This window comes from Pseudoliparis swirei, chromosome 6 (assembly GCF_029220125.1).
Source record: "Pseudoliparis swirei isolate HS2019 ecotype Mariana Trench chromosome 6, NWPU_hadal_v1, whole genome shotgun sequence".
Lineage (NCBI taxonomy): Eukaryota > Metazoa > Chordata > Actinopteri > Perciformes > Liparidae > Pseudoliparis > Pseudoliparis swirei.
The window spans coordinates 24,850,653-24,877,722 of NC_079393.1; the positions used below are offsets into that span (position 1 = coordinate 24,850,653).

The 27,070-nt window shown below is 45.0% G+C and overlaps 1 protein-coding gene across 1 annotated transcript in view; it reads right to left on the reverse strand.

The window, feature by feature from the left end:
* Nucleotides 1-3,057: 3,057 nt before the first annotated feature.
* Nucleotides 3,058-27,070, reverse strand: part of syt9b (synaptotagmin IXb) — a 54,463-nt gene continuing 30,450 nt past the window's right edge. The window contains 4 exon segments of the mRNA XM_056415691.1: nt 3,058-3,144; nt 8,050-8,179; nt 9,124-9,295; nt 9,438-9,558. Coding sequence (XP_056271666.1) covers nt 3,064-3,144; nt 8,050-8,179; nt 9,124-9,295; nt 9,438-9,558 — 504 coding nt within the window. The 3' untranslated portion in view covers nt 3,058-3,063.

The following is a 27,070-nucleotide window of genomic DNA, read 5'->3' on the forward strand; positions in this document are numbered from 1 at the left end:
AATGACAATAATTAAAAATGACAATACCAAGATGGCTGCTACGTACGTCGACCTTTAATACATTTGAGGTGTTTTTTCTTTTCTTTAATTTGAGGGTTAATATTCCTCACCACCGTCATCATCAAAAATAATGTTCAAGTTGTCATAAAACAGAATTATCCTTTAACTGAGAACACAAGAATATCACTGACTGTTTTACATACACAATTATCCACTTTGATACTTTGGGTCAAGTATACAGCATAGTCAGGAAATTCATAATTAGGCCCTATTCTCAATGTTTCATTTACCAATTAGGAAATGTGGGACATTGCATTATTATTCTAGTTTCAGCAGCATTGCATTTTTTTAAATAAAAAATAAAATGGTTTATTTAATAAGGGACAGTGCACATTGATAAAAACATTGCAGTAAATGTGCCAGAGTTAGCCAAGAGGCTATTTTTCATCTGTAGTCCCAGCATGTGTATGTGACACACCCACAATGTCCGACGGAAAAATAAAATTTTAAGGAATATATGTATGAATATCGCAGCGCCGACCTCTTCAAGACGAGGAATGAAAAGAGGGCTAAATGTAAACGAGAAATCATTTTTCATGTGAACGGCTGAGGAATGCAGTCTTTTTCGCAAAGTAAGTGCAAAACCTTAAATATGTTGTGCATGTAAACAGTCCCTGAGAATCATTCGCAGTTGCCCTTTAGCCAGATAAACACGCCCCTTTAGCCAGAAGAACACGCCCCTATAGCCAGAGGAACACGCCCCTATAGCCAGAAGAACACGCCGCTTTAGCCAGAGGAACATGCCCCTTTAGCCAGAGGAAAACGCCCCTTTAGCCAGAAGAACACGCCCCTAAAGCCAGAAGAACACGCCGCTTTAGCCAGAGGAACATGCCCCTATAGCCAGAAGAACACACTCCTTTAGCCAGAAGAACACGCCCCTTTAGCCAGAGGAACACGCCCCTTTAGCCAGAAGAACATGCCTCTTTACCAGAGGAACACACCCCTGAAGCCAGAAGAACACGCCCCTTTAGCCAGAGGAAACGCCCCTTTAGCCAGAAGAACACGCCCCTATAGCCAGAAGAACACGCCCCTTTAGCCAGAGGAACACGCCCTTATAAGCAGAAGAACACACTCCTTTAGCCAGAAGAACACGCCCCTTTAGCCAGAGGAACACAGCCCTATAGCCAGAGGAACACGGCCCTTAAGCCAGAGGAACACGCCCCTATAGCCAGAAGACCACACTCCTTTAGCCAGAAGAACACGCCCCTATAGCCAGAAGAACACGCCCTTTTAGCCAGAGGAACACAGCCCTATAGCCAGAAGAACACGCCCCTTTAGCCAGAGGAACACGACCCTATAGCCAGAAGAACACACTCCTTTAGCCAGAAGAACACGCCCCTTAAGCCAGAAGAACATGCCCCTTTAGCCAGAGGAAAACGGCCCTTTAGCCAGAAGAACACGCCCCTATAGCCAGAAGAACACGCCGCTTTAGCCAGAGGAACACGCCCCTATAGCCAGAAGAACACGCCCCTATAGCCAGAAGAACACGCCCCTTTAGCCAGAGGAACACACCCCTATAGCCAGAAGAACACGCCCTTTTAGCCAGAGGAACACAACCCTATAGCCAGAAGAACACACCCCTTTAGGCAGAGGAACACGCCCCTATAGCCAGAAGAACACACTCCTTTAGCCAGAAGAACACGCCCCTTTAGCCAGAGGAACACGCCCCTTAAGCCAGAAGAACACGCCCCTTTAGCCAGAGGAAAACGCCCCTTTAGCCAGAAGAACACGCCCCTATAGCCAGAAGAACACGCCCCTTTAGCCAGAGGAACACGGCCCTTTAGCCAGAAGAACACGCCCCTATAGCCAGAAGAACACGCTGCTTTAGCCAGAGGAACACGCCCCTATAGTCATAAGAACACGCCCCTATAGCCAGAAGAACACGCCCCTTTAGCCAGAGGAACACGCCCCTATAGCCAGAAGAACACGCCCCTTTAGCCAGAGGAACACGCCCCTATAGCCAGAAGAACACGCCCTTTTAGCCAGAGGACCACGACCCTATAGCCAGAAGAACACACCCCTTTAGCCAGAGGAAGAAGAACACACTCCTTTAGCCAGAAGAACACGCCCCTTTAGCCAGAGGAACACGCCCCTTAAGCCAGAAGAACACGCCCCTTTAGCCAGAGGAAAACGCCCCTTTAGCCAGAAGAACACACCCCTATAGCCAGAAGAACACGCCCCTTTAGCCAGAGGAACACGCCCTTATAAGCAGAAGAACACACTCCTTTAGCCAGAAGAACACGCCCCTTTAGCCAGAAGAACACGCCCCTTAAGTCAGAAGGACACGCCCCTTTAGCCAGAGGAACACGCCCCTTTCACCGTCACCACCGATAACCTGTGTTTCCCTCATTTGACCACACCCTGTTGACAAAGTTGACAATTTGAACATGCAGTAAATAACAAAACCTTTTCCGTTTTTGGAGCAAGCCCTCATCACTTTACATCTTAACAAGAAGTGTCCTATGAGAAAGTCGACCCACAAAAGGTCAAACTGAGGCTTCTACGATCTCCTTTGTTCAAGTCCGCATGAAACAACCGATAAAAGAGAGCTTAGTCCATCTGAACCGTGCATCATTTCTAAACTCTTACTGCGACTATGAAAAAGCTCATGACTCACACGAATCCACCACGACTTACAGCTTCACACGTCGGCTTAGAAATGAATACGCTTTTTTGGTCCACAAACCTGTTTAGATGATCTCCACCCGTTAATGCGGTCAGCGACAGCGCAACATGACACATGAAAGCACTGAAGTAGATCAGTTGGAATGTATTCAAAGTGATTTGGGTGGGGGGGGGGGGGGTTATGCAGTTATGCTACTGTCGTCATTTGTTAGTCACACTATACTTGTTAACATTTCAGTTGGACACTGCAGGTCCATCCTCTTCTTCGTTCTACCACCCTGAGTGTATATGTGTGTGTGTGTATATGTCTGTATGTGTGTGTGTGTGTGTGTGTGTGTGTGTGTGTGTGTGTGTGTGTGTGTGTGTGTGTGTGCGCGCTCATGGCGATGGTGGGGTCTTCAGTGAATTGGTGGATCCTCCTTGGCTCGCACTCCCCGTCGTCGCTCCCTGTCCGACCCACTAGAAGAGGGATGGAGGAAAAAGACGATTTGGTTAGACGCAAACAGAAGCCAACAAAATAAATAAATAAAGGTTGTATTTTTAATCAAAATTGTATTTACATGTATGCAACTTATTATCCTTTGAGAGCCAATCTCTTCAGCTAATGGAACTAAAGACGCCTCATAGAGGACCATCATCACATGCCGCTGACCAGGGAACCGTGGAAGGTCGGCAAGATCACCGAGCTACTTGGTCAATTATATTTTCACATGTGCACGGATGCACTGGCACTTCAAAGATCTCTTTGCCGTCGTTAGATATTTTAAAAAGCAGTGAAAATGTTCCATTGAGGTGTGTCTCTTTTTTAAGGAGACAAGCTCCAGAATGTCTTCAAATAGGAAAATAGCAATGCCTCATGTATCCATTTGAAAGAAAGTACTTTGAATGTGTTGAATGTGAAGGAAATATAATACAAGAAAAAGTGTTTTAGGGAAGGTCAGAATATGCATCCGAAACATGAGAATTCAATCTCTGGAGATACAAAGTGGGTCAAGGGGACATTTTGACTTTATGGTGTGGTGTTGAACAAAAAGGTTAGAGGTCACAAAATCACAGGAATAATCATAGGACGAATACGAACACTGAAAAAATTTGTAAAATCAATATGTAATGTAATATATTATTGGCCAAAGCGGTGGACAACTAATTCAAGCAATATGATTGGTTCACACTGGTACTATAAAAATCCATGACCGTATATGTAAGAAGTGGTTGTTGTGATGCCACCCATTGGTTTTGTGGACTGCCGTTACGAAGCCTGGAGTTCTGCAGATAAGAGCTCACTGTTGGGCTTACAAACACATTACCACGCTTCACGAGAGTGCCCCTGGCAGTGGCCCCTCGTCTCAGTCTACGGCTAGTTCCTGTGACAAGAGTCCACAGGAGCTTCCTGCATTCCTTGTTTCCTTCCCGCACAATAGCCTCAGAACCAGCTCCAAAGGACTCTGGAGGATTCCACAGCATCTTCTTCTTGTTGGTCCTGTCTGAGTCTCTCTGTGTGTGTGTGTGTGTGTTTGTTTACAGTGCTGAATTATTAATGCTCTCAGACTGCGGTCAGAGGGTCAGTGAGGCTCACTCCGACACTTCAGAAGAACCTTTACAGCCTAAAGTGGATAGGAAAACTAAGTGTGTGTGTGTTGAAATACTCTATGAGTTTGTGTGTGTGTGAATGCTGTTCCAGTCGAACTCTGCAACAAGCAGGGAGGAACATATCATGGTCGATGGCACCATTTACGTACCTCGGCAGCACAATGGTAAGAGATGGCCGCATCGAAGCTGAGATACAAAGGAGGATGTCAAAGGCTAGCATGTACTTTGGTCGCCTTCGCGAACGACTCTGGAACAACCACCATGTGTCCACAAGAGTCAAAGGCAAAATAAACCGAGCGGTCGTACTTTCCTCTCTGTTGTACGGGGCTGAGACATGGACAGTGTACAGGAGTCAAGTGAACAAGCGACACGCTTTTATGATGAGACGCCTGCGGTCGATCATGAAAATCAAATGGCAAGACAGGGTAACTAACATGGAGATTCTCAAACGAGCAGGACTCCCTTCTATGGAAGACCTCCTTATCAGAAAGACTCTCGCGCTGGACAGGACACCTTCTGAGAATGCCGACCGATCGTCCGCCGAGGCAGATCCTCTACCATCTGGAGAGAGACGCCGTGGTCGCCCTCGACTCTGGAATAAAGACACGATCAAGAGAAATCTAAAGAAAAGGGAAATTGAAACCAACTCGTGGACATCTCGTGCTCGACAGAGAGATGCATGGAGAGTGGCTGTAGGGTAGTATTTATCCAGCGGTATTCCCGGTTCCCCTCGGGACTTCCATGTGGATCTTTTAAAGTCACACAAAAATATACATTAGTCTGGATCTCAAGGCCCCGCTGCTGTAGTCCAGTGCTGCTGTTGCTGCTGCTAATAGCCGCGGCTACTGGAGAGTGTCTGTGTGTGTGTGTGTGTGTCCCTAGAGACGGCAAGAGAGCTCTTCAATCTTCACCGTCGATGGCGGCTGCAGGGTCACTGACCACACACCGACACGCAGTGCCACAGCTCACACTTCATTTACTTCTCAGTGTGCGGCCCCGTTAACGCACGCCCAGGGGCCCATTCACCACGGAATGGATCGCGGCCGACCGTAGCGCAGCATTGAAACCTGCTTTCTAGTTGGAGACATTGTTTTACTTTTACACGTTTGAGCGGACAGCTCGAAGGAATCCACTTCCGTTGCCACAAACTCTAAAGACGCTAACACTGTGCGATAGTATGTGCATTTTGCGCTAAGTTTTGCACTTATTATCTCATTTGCATATGTGCTGATATAAGACATGAGAAGAATCCAGGTAACAGGATGCAATTTTTCGTGAAGTGAAGTGAAAATATGTGGAAGACACATTCTGATAGAAGATTGAAACTGCCCTAAAATTGCCCTTGGTGGTGGAATACAGTGTATTCCAGAACAATGAAACAGATTGCTTGTTGCAATGCACCTCAGGGCGCAAATAACAAAGCTGCCCTCCTATCGGTCCGAAAAGTAAAAGAAGGATTAAGAACAACTTTCGTCCTCAAGCTGTATCGTGATATTTGTGTTAGTGCAAAGTTCACAATGCTCTAGTCTTGAGTCACAATGGATGACCGCAAGATACTTGAAGAGAGCAAGCTGCTGTTGAAACGTTCTCATCTCCATCTGTGAAACAAGCTCTCACTTTCTTGACAAGTTCTGCTCTTCTACCTAGAAAAGCCACCGTGGAACTTTTTTTTTTAAATCGTTCTCTATACGGAGCATTAATACAACAGCTATTTGTTATGTAAAAATACAGTGGAGTTATGTCTACCTGAGCAGACAATGATGTCATTCTATGTGTTCGACCTTTTCTCTTACTTTGTTATGAAGTGGGTTCAGCCTTGCATGCCTTTTAGTGCATGAGGAAGGGCCTTAACCTGCGTCTCTTCTAATGGCCTTCAGGGGGCGACTCCTCCGAAGTGTGGTTGTATAGAAGTCTTTGAGAAAATGACTCTACTTCTCTCTTGATTTATGCTCTCAGTAAACATTGTAAACATGAGTTGATGGTCTCAATCTCTAGTGTCAAGTTATCTTCAATACAACATGATGTTCAATGAATGATAAAGCAGGATATGTTTTAGGCCGGAGCTAGCTCGTTATCGACAGGTCACAAGCGTTACCAGAGCCAAATCCGTCTACGTCTGTGATTATTATTATTATTTAATCACAAGATAGTTCAAGCTCAAATCTCTCTGTTAAATGAAAAACGTGTCGCAGCTATCGTTCTAAAGCGTCGGTATCACTTGGGAAAAGCAGCACGCTGAGGTTAAGTAAGTCATCTGAATGGTGAGGCAATCAAAATAGATACTCATTAGATGTTAGCTGGCCTGATTTTAGATGGAAATGTCATTAGGGTGGCTTAGGGAAGTCAGCCACGTTCATTAGAGATGGAATATTACTCCTCATAATGAGCATCGCCAGACCTCGGGTCAAAAATAATGATGTGTACAGAGGGTTCGTGTCAACGGTCCTCATGACGACCCGCGTTAAAACAGCTAACCAGCTAGCTGGTGTCAATTAAGTATACTCGGGATTATGAAACATGCCGACACATGTCTTTGGTGGGTTCCACAGGTTATGAGGTTACGATGGGCCTCAAGTTGATCCATCCTAAAGCGTTTTATCTTCTGACTCCTTTAGTTGAATACAATTAGACTTAGCTTTGACAACTCAACATGAATTTACATGAATCAGTCCAGTCTTGGTTTTATTTTTTATAATGAGTGTGGGCAGGGGATTCAGAAATAGAAACAGCTTTCTCTCTTTCTCTCTTTCTCTCGCTCTCTCTCTGTGTGTAAGCTAAAAAAAAAAGTCAAGTATGCAGAGGGTTATGCAGTATTTCTGTAATGTAATTGTTTCCTTTTCCATTTTTTCTCACTGGACCCAGTGAAATACGAGACTCATTTAGAAGTCTCTTCATTAATGTTTCTGGGTTTTTTCTTTTTTGAATGAAGACTCAAGCTTTTGTTTATTCTTCTGTATTCTACTCTAATCTACTTACTTTTGTGTTTTTATTCTTTAAATATTCCTCCTGAAGTATTATTTAACTACTATTGGATTTTTTTGTCTTGTTATTGTGTTTTGTATTAAATATTTATTTTCAATTAATGCTCTGATGTGCACCGCTGCTGTGATTTTTGAAATGTCCCCACTGTGAGATGAATAAAGGAATATCAAATCAAATCAAATGTTTCGGAACAACATCTTTTAAAAGGCAAGACTTTCTTAAAAAACAATGTAAAGACTTTAAAAAAACGTAAGTGTGTGGTGGTGTCTGTAGAGACCTTGTCCTCTGCCTGTATTTGTCTTTTTTTGCGATGTTCGGGGTGTTTCTGGACGTCAGCCATTGGGCAGTGGTCATGTGACCCCCAGCCAATGAAAAGGAGCAGGTGAGTTTTGGACTTTCAAAAAAAATTTAGAGCTGCAGGTCTGTGTTTCTATTCAATCGAAGGCTCCAGAGGATGAATCTTCTTGACTTTGTGGATCCCTGTTTTTTTCTCCCACTGGCTTCCCCATAAGGTTGATATTTGTGTGAATTATCTTGAAATTCAGGTTCCACTTTGGATGAATTGTAATTGTCTCGATAATCTCTACATTATTATCTAGTTTTCATTTTGTCCAATACTTTGTTTTATGACCAAATAGGTATCTACATTTGTGACATCCCCATCAGCCTTAATTGTACTTTGTGTTAATCAACAAATACTAGCATGCTAACGTGCTAAAAGTAAACGTGCTAAACGTAAAAGTGCTAAACGCCAGCATGAATGTATTTAACCAATACACAAGCAGCTGATACCTCTATGAGTGGGTGCCAGTGGGCAATGGGTTTCCGTGGGTATGTCAGCATCTCGTTCCAGTGCTCTCGTCCGAGGCTCTCCGCCTCGTTGCCCACCCTGCACACCCCAATCACTTCATTATGTCCGACCCTGCAGGACAGAAAGAACAACACATGGAAACTCCAAAATTCGGCATCAGTAAACATATTTTGTGAAAATGTTACCTATTTCTGAAATGTAACCCTCTGAGGCACAAGCCATTCAAGACCTTTTTATTCAATTAAATTCAGTTTATTTGTATAGCCCATTTTCACAAATTACAAATTTGCCTCAGAGGGCTTTACAATCTGTACACATAGACATCCCTGTCCCAGAACCTCATATCGGATCAGGAAAAACTCCCAAACAACCCTTCATGGAGAAAAATTGTGTTTATCACCCAGGATTTTAAGAAATAATTTTAAAATAATTTATTATAAGTCATAACATGAATTTCCCTGTCATAGTTCTTTCTCACAATCTAACTTTTAATGAAGAGAAAAAGTTGTTTCTCACAAATCTAACTTTTTATGAGTTCATAAGTAAATACATTCATTAAGTTTGGTGCCCCCATGTTTGAAAAAAAAAAATTCTTGAATGCCTTCTATGGTTGATAAAACAAAATAAATTCCCTTCCAAAAAGAAAAAACTACACTGAGCTTAAAACAACCAACCAATCACAAACAAATGCTACACAGTGCCAGAAAACAAGAAAACATTCTGCACACTGGGCTTCACTGCATGATGCTGGAGCCCACTTTATTATGTTGCCTATGTTAACTGGAACTGGTTGTCAATTTCCAGTATCAGGAAGATTGTTGTGAACAATTGTGATACAACTTACAACACTTACACTTTTGTAAATGTGTCATTACGGATAACGTTGACTGTCATAATTATCCTTGCACATGACAACCAAGCAAAGTTCAACATACCAACCCAAACATAAATTACAATGCTGTGCAATAAAGGCATACATTTCAATTTAATAAAAATGTTTTGTCCATTATCCTTCCAAACCTAAAGAAGGCACTAGAGGCAGTTAACTCACTCACCGGTCATAGTCCATGACAGCTATGAGCAGGCTGATCTGGTCGATGTTCTCCGGGGGAACGTCAAACACAATGGCTTCATTGTACACAGGGTTCAGAGTGTTGCGCTTGGTTGACGTCTTCCTCTTCTTCAGCCTGCGGCCTTCACACATCAGGGACACTTTCACATACGGATCTGGAGAGAGTTAACAAATACGTGGCAAATTCAGTGAGTGAAGCCCAAAATGTCTTGGCACGGAAAGCCACTACATTGATTAAGCGCTTGAATAATAATGTGTGTACGTCTGACTCCACCACATCTCAGTGGAAACACTCACCCGAAGCTCCTGTGATGTCCATGGCTTTGAGATTTCTGGCTTTGATCATGGTGATGGTGAGCCTGCCAGCCGTGGGGAGATAGCACAACGAGAACATCAGCTCTCCTAGGTCCACATTGTCCTGCAGAGAAATATAATGCATTCATATATTAATACAGTTGCTTCTCTTATTATCAATATTTTAAATACCGGAAGTGATGTTTCTTCTTTTAGTGGTGGTCTATGGGAAAAGGTTTTTTGGAGGCTGCGGGAGACTTCATAGTATGGGTGGCCTTTGGAATAGGCTGAAACTGACAACAGCAAAGGGTTTTTGCAATCTGTACACAAACAACATCCCTGTCCCAGGAGCTCACGTCGCATCAGGAAAAACTCCCAAGAAATATAAAAAGCCGTTCACAGGGAAAAAGGGAAGAAACCTTCAGGAGCGCAACAGAGGAGGATCCCTCTCCAGGATGGACAGAAGCAATATATGTCATGTGTACAGAATGAAGCGTTACAGAGTAACATAAACACATTCGTAGTAGGCATGGATCATGATCCAGACCTCCACACTCCATGAGACAGAATAAGGAGGTAGAGAGGAGGAGGGGGTGGGGGGGGGGGCATCTTCAGCCTCCGGCCTTACCAAGACCAGCTGAATCCGGTGCCAGTGCGCCGCTACAGGGGAAATGCACTCGTCGCGGAGAGGACCCTCCAAAAATGGGAGGCCGTCTATGACCCACCAATCCCCCGGGCATAAACCGATTAAGAAAGTGTCAAAGAATATATATACGGTTCATTTAACTGTGATGGTTCTGCCTCGACTGCAGGTGATTCATGGGGAACTCTACACAAGTCATCGATGATGGATTTTTTTCTTTTCTCTTTGTGTTCATTTGCCGCCATAGCACACCCTTCGATGTGCTAATGAGCACGCCTGCTTTGAGCTCATTAACTTTACATACAAGCTACAAACAGATATCGGCGACACAGATCAGAAAAAAAACAGGCTTTTCCCTTCCATGTAAAAAATCACAGCTGATGCTTTGCTTGGCATCAGGGACAGAGTCTGATTTAGAATAAAAGAAAACTACTTGGCTTGCAATTGGGCAAAGATTGTTAGACATTGGGTTTGTAATGTTAGGCTTCAATGCAGGTTCATTCAAATCCCCAAACATCAATGGGGAGATTTAACAAAAGGCAGATTATAATATGTTACACAAGTCTTTGCACCTCAGATATGGATCATGCCTGTGACACCTCCGGTAGGAAAAGAAAACTATACATGAAATCCTTTTTAATCACATCTGCAACATGCCGCAACAGAGTGACTCCTCGGCAGGTTTTTCTCTCACGATCATTTAAATGATACGCAAGCTGGTGTGGGATATTTGTTGCATCTCTAAATCACTTATTGGATGAACGTGAGGTGTCTGCCGTCAGGTTTTAATTACTGCTGTCTTCCTTTGAGAAAACCCCTGGTTTCACAACTTAGCCACCGCCATGCATATGCCGAGCTCTTTTCCCAATTAACACGTCTGAAAATAACGTGTGATGGTGGTGGAGCGAGTTGTGACATCATGAGATAAAAGGTCCATACAAGACTCCTTTCACGGGAAACTCTGATCTCTAGTTGTACACATTGCCCTGTAACATAATCATATATAAGAAGTGAAAAGAGCACAAGTCGTACAACAGTTTTGGAGAGGTCACTTCGATGTTCCCAGGGTAATTCTCCAGATTTAGGATGCACATAATGGGAACATTAACAAGTTCTCTCACAACGTCCTATGTAAGCAACCAGGGTTCTAACTTGGAAATATAGAACCATGGGAATTGAGGACCCTGAGAACATAGGATCATGGAAATATAAGACCTATGGAACATAAGATCTTGTAAATATAGGACCGTGGGAACTGAGGACCATCAGAACATAAGATAAAAGGAACATCGGACCTTGGAAATATAGGACCGATGGAACATAGGATCCAATGAATATCCAACCTTGGAAATATATGACCCTGGGGACATAGATACACCCCAATTTTAGATACTTAATAATTAGAATTGGCAGATGTGGTTCAAGATTTTTAAGCATTTGCAAATACAAGTAATTAAATGTACCGATAACTCCACTATTATAAATAAAAATTGCTTCAATAAGTTGCCGGGCAGGTTAACTCAACTATTGGATGCGTCTCAAAGCATTCTGTCCAATCCGTGATGAACACATGTGTTCGTGATTCTGTATTTAGTCTGTGTCAGAAGCCCCCAATTACAGAGAAAGCCTAGTTAAAGGTCACTGCTCCTGAAACTGAAAAATCATTGTATCCCTTCGGCATCGATATTTACTCTTTCTGATGCTGATTGAGATTAATTTGAGTCAGTTTATATGTGCAGCCACACACACACACACACACACATACAAACACACACACACACACACATTAGGATGCTACTGCTCTGGGTCTTCTGCTGTAAATCTAATTGAACAAAATGAGAGCATTTGTCATGGATGTCAGCATCTACAGGCCTGCAAGCATTGAAATGCACACACGCACACAGAGGTAGAGTTGTCCAGGATCCGTGACATTCAGACAAGTCAATTCATCACACGAGCTGCTGAGGCAGAATCCACCATCATCATTGATACTTTACAGTTTGTGCCGTCTCCCAGATTAAACACACGTATGCATCTTTTGAAACAAGCATAGGAACTCACACACCGACAATTGCAAACCAGCAGGCATTCCCTCAAGCCGGTAGCAACCCCTTCAGCCCTTCGGCCGCGGATAATATGATATCCTCCTCTCCATCACACACACGCTCACGCAGCACACTTATGTTTTCAGACTGTACAGTGCCGCTCACTTCCGCTACTCCTCTGAGCACTCAAATCAAGCCTGCGGTCAGCATTACGGTCACCTGTGCTCGGCCAATGGAATTAGAAAGGTGCTCGTAAGCGCTCCAATAACGCACTGAGAGAGTGTGGACAGTCCATCTTCTCCAATTATAACACGAGCACCGTGCCTCCCTCAGAGGCAGCGAGGCTCCATCTACAAGCCTCTCTGTTGCGGTGCCTTTAATGATCACAGGCTCCGTCTAGCTCCATCTGCAACTTTCTCTCAATCTTTTTACTCCCTTTTTCCCCCCTCCTCCACTAAAAGTGTGCTAAAAATGCACAATAAGTAGGATTTGCTTGTTGCAATTTGTAAACACAGGTGGCCCTTGCCAGCAAATTAAAGCCAACGCCGGATTCACTCTCGTTTTGGGACACTCTTCGAGTCATTTATGTTATGCAGCAACAATTCTATCCCATAACTTTTTTTTGTTTGCATTATATTTGAAAAGTGGCTTGTTTAACTATTTCATGATATTCCTCAATGCTAAACTGGTTTATATTGGTCTATAGACCTAACAGCGTGGTACACAATGGTTGAAAATAAGGAGCTACATTGATCCAGATTTAGCTAGCAAACCCTCACATACAGAACTTCTATATCTATTTCAAATGGGGTTTCAAATGATGTTTATGGGTCCCACTTTCTGACTGTAATCCTTTGAGTTCCCTCCACAACAATGATGTCACTTCCCGAAAGTGGTCTCAATGGAATTGTCGTCTTTTTTTAGAAAATACTAATTAACAGGGAGGAAAATTACTTCAGGGACATACAGTAAATGATGAAAATGTAACAATTCCGATATTGTTAGAATCCGAGTTATTGTATAGGTGATTTTCGTTTCACTGGGGACAGGCTCAAAGTGTACATGTACCAAAATAAAGAGCAGTAAATACAAATAAAAAAGTATTTGTAAATTGCATTGTTCTGTGCTTGTGATGAAGGCCATAATTTATCATTTAAGTCATTGGAAATAAATATGCCCTGCGATAGTATGAACCTGTCCATATGAATGTGTCAATGTGACACATTTGATAGAAATAAGGACAAAGTCATGCTCCCAGGCAGCAGGCTTTTAAAAAAAGACAACAACAACAACAGTTATTATTATTGGGACTTTCATCCTCTGTAAGGGGCAAAACACTAAAGAAAGAAACCCTGGATCCTCCATTTCCCACAATGCAACTCAGTAGGGTCATTTATTCAACCTTTTACTTGCCCATATCCTTTCAACTCTATTTTAAAAGCCATGGGTGATAACGTACCAGTTTGGATGTTACCAATTTTTATGATGAACATATAGTTTCCAAGCCCAAACGGAGATAACCCTGATGACATCAGTATGACATACACGTATGTTTTCCATTCAGACATATGTACAATATTGAAATGTACTTGGGGTAAGCATACACAAATTAACTTACCTTTAGTACATTGTAGGCAATTTGCTTTCTCTCGATAAATACTTGTGTGCACCAATTACTAATTTCTCTTTATTTAATATAGAATTGACATGAGATGCCAGAAGTCGTTCGAACATTTTTTCGGGAGCTGCATTCCTACGGCATAAAAGCAGCAATTATTCGAAGGCTACTGTGAAAAACCTCTGTGGCATACAATAACTCAATGCAACCGCAAAGCATAAAAATGTTCAGAGCTATATATTGTCACATTTTTATTCAACACAGGAGAATGCATGGTTATCTTTTGGAATTAAAACTCCAATAAGCCATGACAATTCTCAGTCAGAGTTGTTTGCTCTAACTCATTGCCGGTAGTAGCCATGTCTACCCACCTGTTCCGATAGTGTGGAGAATATTTCTGCCGTGGTCTGTCACTGAAACTGTGCAATATTATTCTTAACCTAAATTATGAAATGGTGATACTAATGTTCTGGTAAACTAGTTACAGGCTTCTGTGGTTTCATTACTAGCTGAATGTTATATTGCGCTTTTGCCTTCTTTTTATGGGGATCAACTTAAAGGAACTCATTTTGTGGCTAGTTCTCAGTAAAGAAGATGTAAAGGATATCCTCACATGTTATTAGATTTTTTTTACTGAATTCTGATGTTGGCTAAATACTAAACTTTTTCGTATTTCATGTATAAATACCGTTGGGTCTGGTCTAAATAGTTGTAATCGCTTCCCAATAATATGTGTCTACTTTAATAATGATGTCTGCAGAGCCGACATGAGTCGAGTACTAAAAATGCATCAGAGTTTGTTCAGCTCACTTAAACATTGCAGATCCCGTTACACAGATTACCAATTATCAACAGTACAATATCCAGTATCTGCCTGGCTAAACATGGTGGAAGTAAATAAATCACTGCCAAGGCTGAACTTGAGCTGTATGGATGAATATACCCTGGCAGAATCAGGTTACATATCCGTCAGAACTCCCAGTAAAGCAGAGTGAGACGCAGAACTGGTCGCTGATTGGTCGACGTGTACATGCAGTGGGAAGACATGTGACCGAATATGTTGCCGATTTCAACGGATATATTAATTAAAGTATACCTCACGTGTTGTGTTGCAAGTGGCGCTGGCTCATGAACAAGTGTCTTATCAATTAAACTGCTCCATCTATTGCTTTATATGCTGTATATATGGACACTTGCATCAAAGTATCGAAGGAAAGAGTGCGATTGAGTATCAAAAGTTGACCTCAAACAAATATGCCCCCAGATCAAACGCATATCATTTCATTAAATCTGTACCAAATTCATTCAGAAATGCCAGTGTAATTTAGGGAGACCATAGTTTTTGAGCCGGTACCCCTCGTGTTTTCAATCAGGTGGTGGGACAATGGACCCATTTCACTGAAAGACGAATAGACTTGTCACAGTGTGGGAAAATCCCAGGTGTGAATGACAACGTTAATGACGGCTGAAATCCGTTTAGCTGCCTTGATTTCATCGTCCCGCTACGTTGCATGCTGCGCGGCGGCGTCACTGGGACGCTTGACTTTCAGGGAGCCATCTGTTGTAACACTAGTAAACATAATCGCATAGGGGTAAAATAACTATTGATTGTCAGATCCCGTTTAGTAAGCAAATACAAAATAGCTGCGTACCATAGCAAGCGTCTTAGCAACAGACACATTGTGTAAATATGAAGCTAGAGCCGAGACACAGTTAGCTTAGGTTAGTTGGAAGACTGGGAACAAATGAAAACCGCTAGCTTTGTTCCCTCTAACTATATCTGAAAGCAAAAGGATTGGCTGTATCATGTACCGCTACAGAGTGTCGCTACAGAGTATCGCTAGATAGTATCGCTACAGAGTAGGCCTATCGCTAGAGATTATCACTAAAGAGTGTTGCTACAGAGTATCGCTAGAGAGTATCGCTAAAGAGTGTCCCTACAGAGTGTTGCTACAGAGTGCCGCTACAGAGTATCGCTAGATAGTATCGCTACAGAGTAGGCCTATCGCTAGAGATTATCACTAAAGAGTATCGCTAGAGATTATCACTAAAGAGTGTCGCTACAGAGTATCGCTAGTGTCACTTACAGAGTCGCTACAGTGTCGCTACAGAGTGTCGCTACAAAGTTTCGCTACAGTGTCGCTACAGAGTGTCGCTACAGAGTCTTGCTACCATGTGTCGCTACAGAGTATCGCTAGAGTATCGCTAGTGTCACTACAGTGTCGCTACAGAGTGTCGCTACAAAGTTTTGCTACAGAGTGTCGCTACAGAGTGTCGCTACAGAGTCTTGCTACCATGTATCGCTAGAGTATCGCTAGAGTATCGCTAGAGTGTCACTACAGTGTCGCTACAGAGTATCGCTAGTGTCACTTACAGAGTCGCTACAGTGTCGCTACAGAGTGTCGCTACAAAGTTTCGCTACAGAGTGTCGCTACAGAGTCTTGCTACCATGTGTCGCTACAGAGTATCGCTAGAGTATCGCTAGAGTGTCACTACAGTGTCGCTACAGTGTTGCTAAGGATTATCGCTACAGAGTATTGCTACAGATTATTGCTACAGATTATTGCTAAAGAGTATGCCTATACATGTATGTGACCACACCTGAGGGCGGGCGGTACAGATTTAAAGCACATGATTGAATTGTTGGAGCCCCGCAACAATGTGAGTGGTGCACGCCGTGTGTGTAGACACAAGCACTAGCTACACACCAGTTGAAATATGATCAATGGGTCAGAGTCTTATGACGCAGCATTACAGAATCACAAATACTAACATTTACATTCCAGACATGTATGTGCTGTCTTGTTGACCATACATAGGGCCTACCAGTATTTGAGTGTGTTAACTTATGTACGGACCTGTACAGATTGTAGAGGAAAACTCGTATTTTTTGATGTTTTTTGGAAAAAGAAACATGGCGGAATAACACTAGAGCAAATCATGGCAAAATGTCACTGATAATACACCAGCTAAAACAAAAGAAAATGCTATGCTGTAAACCAACCTCCTTTAATAAGGAGCTGCCACTGACTCCATTGACAATAAGCATCTAGAGAATCATATTTCTCACTTAGTCCCTGAGGACACATGGGAGGACAAGTGCTTGTTATATGTTACCATTTGCCATTATTGAGAAATGGGAACCTCCTTAACTGAATTAACCACACACACACACACAGCACATGCTGACCCCATTTATCAAGGCCCGAATTACAGGCAAACGAGACTCTGGTCAATAGTATTGACTAACCCTGCAGTAGCTCTTCAATGTTAGTGTCTCCAAATAATCTACAGCTGAGGAGAAAATAGGCAAGTATATGTCCCAGCATGATGTGCCAAAGCAAATTGAATCAATCCAGCGAACAAGCCGGGAAGTCTCTTGACACTCAAAATCATTAAACACGACACATCTTCACCAGTTGAGCAGGAAATGAGGGAACTCACCATTGGCATTTATTCAATATACAAATGTTAACGTCTCAGGAAACGATGCATTCAAAGTGGTCGACTTATTGGAGGCACTTTGAGCCAAATGGATTTCTGGGTGGTTTGTAATGAGGTAAGAACTGAGCAGTGAGACTGGAGAGTTTCTCTAATGACGCTGCTGGATCTTTCCCTTTTGAGTTCCAGGATATTAACAGCCATTAAACTCTCCATTGACTCATAAAAGGTAAGCTGTCACACGTTTCTCTTCATTAGGGAAGACATTAACCCAAAAAAAGAGAAAGTGGTATAACATGGTAAACTATAGCTGCTAAATTAGTGAAAAGGTGTTACGAACTCAGACACTTAGGAAGTAGGACCCAATTGCACGACCCGGGAGACAGAGATAAAGTATTTGTAAGTACTTTATTTTTCGGTTCTGCAGTGAACAAAATGAAAGCGCTCACGTAGTGAGGGATCAAAAACTTTTCAAGAGCACAACATAACCCGACCTGATCATGGCAAAAGACCAGACGAACTGACAAGGAACACTGGGAGACAGGGGAATTTAAGCACATGGTAACAAGACACAGGTGGGACCAATCAGGGGCGGGGCTGACACTGATGAGCATAGGAGACAGGTGTGATGACAGGTGAAAACAATCAGGAAGCGAACATAAATGACATGAACCTCTCTAGCATATCTGTCGGTGCACAACAGTACCCCCCCCTCTAGGGCCAACTCCTGATGGCCCAGGCTGATTGTAAAAGTCGTGGATAAGAGTCTTGTCTACGATAAATGAAGCAGCTATCCAGCTTCTAGCCTCAGGACCGTAACCCTTCCAGTCTACCAGGAATTGCTTGCCCCTCCCCCTATTACGGACCTCCAGTAGCTTACGGACCTTGTAAACGTCATCCCTTCAAAGAACTGGGGCGGTGGAGGGGCTTGAGGCGGGGAACAAGTGTGCTCTCACACACCGGCTTGATTCTACTAACGTGAAACGTTGGGTGCACTCTCAAGGTCCTGGGAGTTGCAAGCGTCGACGCCGGGTTGATGACTCTGGACACTGGAAACGGACCCACAAATCTCGGAGCCAGTTTCTTTGAGGCGACATGGAGTGGTAAGTCTTTGGTAGAGAGCCAAACCTTTTGGCCTGGACTGTAGGAGGAGCGACCCTGCGATGAACGTCCGCAACAGCCTTCATCCGAGCTGAACTTCGGAGAAGAGACTGGCGAGCACCAGCCCAAACTCTGCGACAACGTCTGATCATGGCATGTGCCGATGGAACCATCACCTCTTCCTCGTTGTTAGGGAAAAGTGGAGGCTGGAAACCATTGACACAATGGAATGGAGAGAGACTTGTGGCCGCCGTAGGAAGGGTATTGTGGGCAACCTCGACCCATGTGAGGTGGTCACTCCAGGTGGTCTGGTTCCGGGAGACGAGACAACGCAGCGTAGTCTCTAGTTCTTGGTTCAGACGCTCCGACTGTCCATTTGACTGAGGGTGATATCCTGATGACAGGCTGACGGTGGCACCTATGAGTCGACAAAACTCTTTCCAGAAGGCGGAAATGAATTGTGGACCCCTGTCGGAAACAATGTCATTAGGGAATCCATGGATCCTGAATACGTGATTCATCATGACCTCTGCGGTGACTTTGGCAGAGGGAAGCTTGGTCAATGGGATGAAGTGAGCCATCTTTGAAAACGATCAACCACTGTTAGAACCGTAGTCTTGCCTCTGGATGAGGGAAATCCTGTCACAAAATCCATCGAAATGTGTGACCAAGGACGATGGGGAATCGGCAGTGGCTGGAGCAAGCCCATCTTAACTTGAGATGAGGTCTTATTACACGCACACACCGGACAAGCCGCTACATACTCGGCCACATTTTTCTTCATGGATGGCCACCAGAAACGTTGTTGAATCCTGAACATTGTTCTTGCTACTCCCGGATGGCATGAAAGCACAGATGAGTGAGCCCAGTGGATGACCTTGGAGTGAAGAGCCTCAGGAACAAACAGCAGATTGTTGGGACACTCGCTAGGCGCTGGATTCATGACATTTGCCTCTTTAACGTCTGACTCCACTTGCCAGGAAAAGGCTCCGATCACCCGGTTAAGTGGAAGGATGGTCTTGGGCTCTACCGCAAGTGGTTCGGGATCGTAAAGACGAGACAAAGCATCGGGTTTTTGATTCTGAGACGAAAAGAGAGTGTGAAGTTGAATCTACTAAAGAAAAGTGTCCACCTGGCCTGACGGGAGTTGAGACGCTTAGCCTTTCTTATATATTCTAGATTCTTGTGATCTGTCCAGACTAAAAACGGTTGCTCTGCACCCTCTAGCCAGTGTCTCCATTCCTCGAGGGCAGCTTTTACAGCTAACAATTCCTTGTTTCCCACGTCATAATTCCGCTCTGCCGTTGTCAACTTCCGCGACAGGTAAGCACATGGATGCATCTTGTTGTCTTCTGCAGAACGTTGAGACAGTACTCCTCCAATTCCCTCATTGGAAGCATCCACCTCGACCATAAACTGGCGCTGGGGATCTGGAATGGTGAGTATGGGAGCTGATGTGAATCTATCTCTGAGAAGTTTGAAAGCAAGATCCGCCTGGGGGGTCCACTTGAAGGAACCTTAGGAGAAGTCAGAACATGCAGAGGAGCAGCAACAGAACTGAAATTCCTAATAAACTTCCTATAGAAGTTAGCAAATCCTAGGAACTGCTGAACCTTCTTCCTGGAGTCTGGTGTGGGCCACTGGGATACTGCACTGACTTTCGCAGGATCCATTTGGATATGATTAGGTGAGACTATGTATCCTAAGAAAGACACTTCTTCTGTGTGGAACTCGCACTTCTCTGCCTTGACATATAGCTGATTATCCAGTAGTTTCTGCAAAACTTGGCGGACATGGTTAACATGAGATTTAGCGTCTGGGGAGAAAATCAGTATGTCATCCAGATACACAAACACTGAAATATTCAAGAATTCCGCAAAACCTCATTCACAAAAGCTTGAAAAACAGCGGTGCATTGCACAGTCCAAAAGGCATTACCAAGTACTCATAGTGACCATTCTGAGTGTTGAATCCAGTCTTCCACTCATCCCCTTGTTTTATTCTAACCAAGTGATATGCATTTCTTAAATCCAACTTGGTGAATATCTTGGCCGTTGAAGCAGTTCAAAAGCAGATGACATGAGTGGCAGAGGATAGCGGTTCTTCACCGTAATGTCATTTAGTGGACTGTAGTCTATGCAAGGTCTCAGAGACCCGTCTTTCTTTCCCACAAAGAATCCGCTCCGGCTGGAGACGATGAAGGACGGATAATCCCTGATTTGAGTGAAGAGGAGATGTATTCATCCATTGCTGTTCTCTCAGGTCTCGAAATCGAGTAAAGTCTCCCCTTGGGAATGGGGCTCCGGTAAGAGATCAATGGGACAGTCAAAATCTCGGTGAGGAGGTAGCGACAAGGCTTTAGACTTGTTAAACGCTTCTTTAAATCATGGTAACAGGAAGGTACCTTGTGTAGATCAGGATAGTCAGGGTGATCTATAATGATCCTACTAGAGTCTGTTGGTGCATTAACAGGTTTCGAAAGTTTACACCTGCCCTTACAATCCTCTCCCCATTCCTTAACTTTCCCTGAAGGCCAGTCTATGTGAGGATTGTGGATCTTCAGCCAAGGAAACCCCAAAATAATCGGGTGCTGAGTCGACTCAAAAATATGAAATTGCATGCTCTCGGTATGGTCCTTATTTATAGTAATCCGTATGGGCTCAGTGCAATGGGTAACTGTGAACAACAAGCGGCCGTCTAAGGCACTGGCACTAACAGGATGAGATAGCGGGACAGTTTTTATTTTTAGCTGTTTGACTAGGCCCCAGTCTATAAGGCTTTCGTCAGCCCCTGAGTCTATTAACACACCCTGGTCAATGGTCTGATTGTTAATACAAATGTCTACCTGAGTAACAGGTCGAGGAGGGAAGTCTGCGGGAAACTTGCTCACCAGCGCCCTCCTTTTGACTGGTGAGCACGATCTTTTCCCGGGCATGAAGCGAGTTGATGACCCGGCTGGCCGCAGTAGAAACAGCAACCCTCCCGTAGACGGCGCTGCCTCTCCTCCAGAGAAAGCCTGGTTCTTCCAAGCTGCATGGGTTCACCGGAGTCATTCGTAAGTGTAGTCTTCTGATCGTCCGGTAATATGAGCTGAAATCCTCCGCTGGCGGCGCGACCCTCGAGGCGAATTCTGGAAGCTGGGAATAACATCTCGGTTGCGTACGCTCCTCTCTCTTTCGAAGACGGTTATCGATCCGAGTGGCCCCAGCGATGAGGGACACCAGAACCCGGGGTGTCTCCAGTGGAGCCAGCTGGTCCTTTATCGGTTCCGAAAGTCCTGTCATGAAGGCGTCACGAAGAGCCGGAACATTCCATCCGCTGTTCGCTGCTGCTGTACGAAACTCGATGGCATAATCAACCACCTGACGGTTGAGCTGACGTATTTGAAACAGTCTTCTGCTGGCCTCCGTAGCAGGCGATGAGTGGTCAAAATGCGCCTCATAGTCTCTATGAAATCGGCCAATGAGTAACATAGTGTGTGTCTCTAGACCATTCTGCAGTAGCCCAGGCTGCAGCTCTTCCCGTTAAATGAGACACAATAGACGCCACTTTACCATGCTCAGATAAAAAAGCTGCTGGGTTGTGTTGAAAATGCAGATCACACTGTACCAGAAAGGCTCTGCAATTCAAAGAGTCTCCGGAAAATCTCTCCGGAAGAGCCAGCCGTAACGGGGAGGAAACAGCCTGACCTGGGTCGTCAGCTGGAGTATTGACAGGCAAATTCTCAGCTGTGGATGACGTCACCGGAGGAGCAGTCTGTTGATGAGTGAAAAATTATTCATTTGGGCAACCAGTTGTTGCATCTGTGTAGATAATTCTTCCTGAACCCCGGCCTGGCGTCCTCTCAGCTCTTGTATTTCCGGCTGACTTTGTCCAGTTTTCCTCGTGATGAAAAATCGTCACGCCCTGTACCGACAGAGCGGCGTGAAGCGTTCTTGGGTCGGCTGGGTCCATAATGTGGTCAGTTCGTTCTGTTACGAACTCAGACACTTAGGAAGTAGGACCCAATTGCACGACCCGGGAGACAGAGATAAAGTATTTGTAAGTACTTTATTTTTCGGTTCTGCAGTGAACAAAATGAAAGCGCTCACGTAGTGAGGGATCAAAAACTTTTCAAGAGCACAACATAACCTGATCATGGCAAAAGACCAGACGAACTGACAAGGAACACTGGGAGACAGGGGAATTTAAGCACATGGTAACAAGACACAGGTGGGACCAATCAGGGGCGGGGCTGACACTGATGAGCATAGGAGACAGGTGTGATGACAGGTGAAAACAATCAGGAAGCCTGGAATGAGGGAAAGCGAACATAAATGACATGAACCTCTCTAGCATATCTGTCGGTGCACAACAAAAGGTCAATTGTGTTATACATTCCACCAAATCTTAGATTGTTTTCATCCCACCGGCCTGTTTACTAAACTCTCCGGTCATTTCAGATTTTGCACTGCTGCCCACATCAGCTCTCATCCACCTGGTGCTCCATGGCCATCTCACCAGCAGCACATCCCCTCATCAGTGCCTCACTATTTAAGCCCTTCATTTGTACTGGTTCCCTGTCAGATTGTCTTGTGTGTTCCAGCTGAGCTCTTCAGAGCTGATTCTCCTTCTGAGTCTACTACGGATTCTCTGCTTGCTTCTTTTGGATTGGTTTGCCTTTATGACCGATCTCCCGGTGCTGTTGACCCTGCCAGAACTTGAGTAAACCAAACTGTCCAGGTCCATCTGTCTCTGTGTAGTGCTTTTGGGTTCCAGTGCACCCTGGTACTAGTAACCGTTACAAATTGTCACACAATTCAAAATGAAAAGGAATTTGACTTGCTCTGGTCAAATGGAATCTTCAACTGAAAAAAAACCATTATCAAGAAAAGTCAAACAACAATCAACGCAAGGAGGGAGGAGGAGAGGGAGGAAGAGGGAGGAGGAGGAAGAGGAAGGAGCGGGAAGAAGGAGGAGAGAGGAAGGTGGAAGAAGAGGTGGTAGTGCTGGGGTGACAGTCAGTCAGTCCCGGGTCCATTGATGAGCCCGACCGCCGGGAAAAAGCTATTGGTGTGGCGGGAGGTCGTGGTCATGATGGACGCAGCCTCCTCCCGAGGGAGGGACTCGAACAGGAGTGTCCAGGGTGGGAGGGTCGGCGACAATCTTTCTGGCCCGCTTCAGTGACCTGGAAGTGAACAGGACCTGGAGGAAGGCAGATTGCAGCCGATAACCCTCTCGGCCGAGCGGATGATGCTCTGCAGCCTGCGCTTGTCTTTGGCTGTGGCTGCAGGGTGCCAGACGGTGATGGAGGAGCAGATGATGGACTCAACGATGGCCGTGTAGAACTGTACCATCATCTTCCCTGGCAGGTTGAATTTCCTCAGCTGCCTCAGGAAGAACATCCTCTGCTGGGCCTTCTTGGAGATGGAGCCGATGTTCAGCTCCCACTTGAGGTCCTGGGAGATGATGGAGCCCAGGAAGCGGTAGGACTCCACAGCGTCGAGGGGGGAGTCACACAGGATGAGAGGGGCGGGTGGGGCTGCATTCCTCCTGAAATCCACAACCATCTCCACTGTCTTCAGAGCGTTGAGCTCCAGGTTGTTCTGGCTGCACCAGGTCACCAGGTGGTCAGTCTCCCACCTGTAGGCGGTCTCGTGCCCGCCAGAGATGAGTCCAATGAGGGTGGTGTCATCCGCGAACTTTAGGAGCTTGACGGACTGGTGACTGGAGGTGCAGCTGTTGGTGTACAGGGAGAACAGCAGAGGGGAGAGAACACAGCCTTGGGGGGAACCCGTGCTGGTGGTCCGGGAGCCTGAGACGTGTTTCCCCAGCCTCACGTGCTGCTTCCTGTCGGTCAGGAAGTCTGTGATCCACCTGCAGGTGGAGTCGGGCACGTGCAGCTGGGAGAGCTTGTCCTGCAGCAGGGACGGGATGATGGAATTGAAGGCAGAGCTGAAGTCCACAAACAGGATCCTGGCGTAGGTTCCTGGGGAGTCCAGATGCTGGAGGATGTAGTGAAGGGCCATGTTGACTGCATCGCCTGCAGACCTGTTGGCTCTGTAGGCGAACTGCAGGGGTCCAGGAGTGGGTCGGTGATGGTCTTGAGGTGTGACAGGACCAGCGTTCAAAGGACTTCATGACCACAGAGGTCAGGGCGACGGGCCTGTAGTCATTGAGTCCTGTGATCTTGGGTTTTTGGGACGGGATGATGGTGGAGGCCTTGAAGCAGGCTGGAACGTGGCATGTCTCCAGGGAGGTGTTGAAGATGTCGGTGAACACCGGAGACAGCTGGTCAGCACAGTGCTTCAGGGTGGAGGGGAGACGGAGTCCGGGCCCGCTGCTTTCGGGGTTCTGCTTTTAAACAGCCTGTTGACGCTCTCTCCAGGATGACGAGGGCGTCGCTGAGTTGATGGAGGGTGCTCCAGAGGTGTGAGCCCCTGATGGGCTGGGGAGGGTGGGCTGATGGTCTGTGGCTTGTTGGTGGGGCTGTGGGGATGGTCTCAGGACTGCTCCATTGTCATTCAAACCGGCAGTAGAACTTATTTAGCTGCCTGCCAGAAGCACATTGTTCATGGAGTGGGGTGATTTGGGCTTGTAGTTGGTGATCTGCCTGAGCCCTCTCCAGACAGAAGCAGAGTCGTTTGCTGAGAGCTGCTGTTGCAGTTTCTCAGAGTACAGTCGTTAAGCATCTCTCACCGCCTTGCTAAACCTGTATTTGGACTCTGTGTACAGGTCCTTGTCCCCACTCCTGAATGCCTGGTCCTTCTGCAGTCTTAGCTTCCTGAGCTCCGCTGGGAACCAGGGTTTGTCGTTGTTATAACTCACCCTGGAGCTGGATGGAATACAGCTGTCCTCACAGAAGCTGATGTAGGAAGTTACAGCCTCTGTGTACTCATCCAGGCTGTTGGTAGCAGTCCTGAAGACATCCCAGTCAGTACAGTCAAGCACGCCCGAGATCCTCCAGAGCCTCACTGGTCCACTTCTTGAACTTCCTCACCACAGGTTTGCAGAGCTTTAGTCTCTGCCTGTATGAGGGAATCAGATGAACCATGACGTGGTCAGAGTTTCCCAGTGCAGCTCGAGGGACGGCGTGATAGGCCCTGCTGATTGTTGTGTAGCAGTGGTCCAGAATGCTCTTCTCTGGTAGGGCATTTAATTAACTGTCTATATTTAGGAGTTCGTGGCTGAGGTTTCCTTTGTTAAAATCCCAGTACAATAACTAAAGAGTCCGGAAGGTCCGCTCCACACACCGTATCTGTTCGCGAGTTGTGTCCTGTCAGTTCCTGCGATGAAATCGGCCAGGATGAATGAAGCGAATCACGTGGATAAAAGGGGCATAGAAAAGATTCCGTCGAAGTCTGTAGATACCTTAGCGTTGCACCACCGTTTAGGTAAGCAGATTCTCACCTTTTTTACGGAGAGTGTGCCCGGTCCCTGAACAGCTGGACCGGAGCTCAGAGTCTATGACCATAAGCCAATCCGGAACACAGACGGAGGAGAGGTGAAGTCTCTGATTCTCCAGCCAGCAGCTGGAGATCGCCAGTTGTGTTGCACAGACGGACGTTGTGAGAAATATGCCGACGCTGTACAATCCCTTTTCGTAGCCGATAGCTCTCGACCTTCTCGGTCCGCCGGAACGTTTAGCCACGAATGGGCGAAGAGTTGAGCATCAGCCTTTACAAAATGTCCATAATCCAGAAGTTAAAAACGTTGGATAGTATAATCCCTGGATTTTCCCCGAGTTCAGAGCTCTTCTCAGGTTGAACAGGAGCGACTGGGAATACCCAGCGAAAACGAGATCAGTTCAAACGAAAACAATAAGAACATCACGAACGCAACCACCGAGGCGCACTTCCGCGGCCACAGGTCACAACCTCAGGGGTCTAGTACTCAAGAAGTAAGAACGGGCAGTAAACCCAAGAGTGTGTTCCACTGATGTTCATAAGCATTAACTGATGAAAATTCTAAGAATTTCTGATGAAATACTTCTGTATACCTGACACCATAGATTAGTTCCACTTGAAGGAAATGAGACTCAAGTACATTGATATATCTCACTCCCACTGCTGTCATTACTATGGAGGACTCAAAATGACCTAAGTATAAATAAATAAATAAATAAATGCATGAATAAATATAGGAATAAATAAATAAATGCTTAAATAAATGCTTAAATAAATAAATAAATGCTTAAATAAATGCTTAAATAAATAAATAAATGCTTAAATAAATGTATAAATAAATAAATATAGGAATTAATAAATATAAGTTATACATCAACAGGACATAATTAAATAAATATATCTCTACATTTCTGTATTGCTTCATTTATTTATCTCTATTTATGTGTCCACACATATTTCTTCATTTATTTATGTGTGACATTTACGTGACCGGATATTCAAATGAGCTGGGCGGTCCGAACCTCTGTCTAAAGCATGATTGGTCACAGGAGTGTGATGCACCTGTGTGTTGTGCTCTACTACTTCTGCCTGGCACATGAAGCTGAAGTTGCTCGCTCAGCTCACCGTTAGCAGAGTTAGCCTAGACAGCTTTTTGACTTCAGCCGTTTATCATTTCCAAGTACACTGAGTACAGACTCATGTTTTCTTGGAGTCTGGTCTTGGGAGTCCGACTCTCGAGGACGCAGGACGGTCTTCCTGGTCTTGTGACATCACCACATCAACTGTTCTTGCTCATGAATTTACTCCAATTATTCACTGTAAAATACTTTACAGTGGAGTAGAAGTTGCGGTGTTCACTGTTGTTTAGCGTAGGCTAAGAATAAACGGTAATAACTATACAA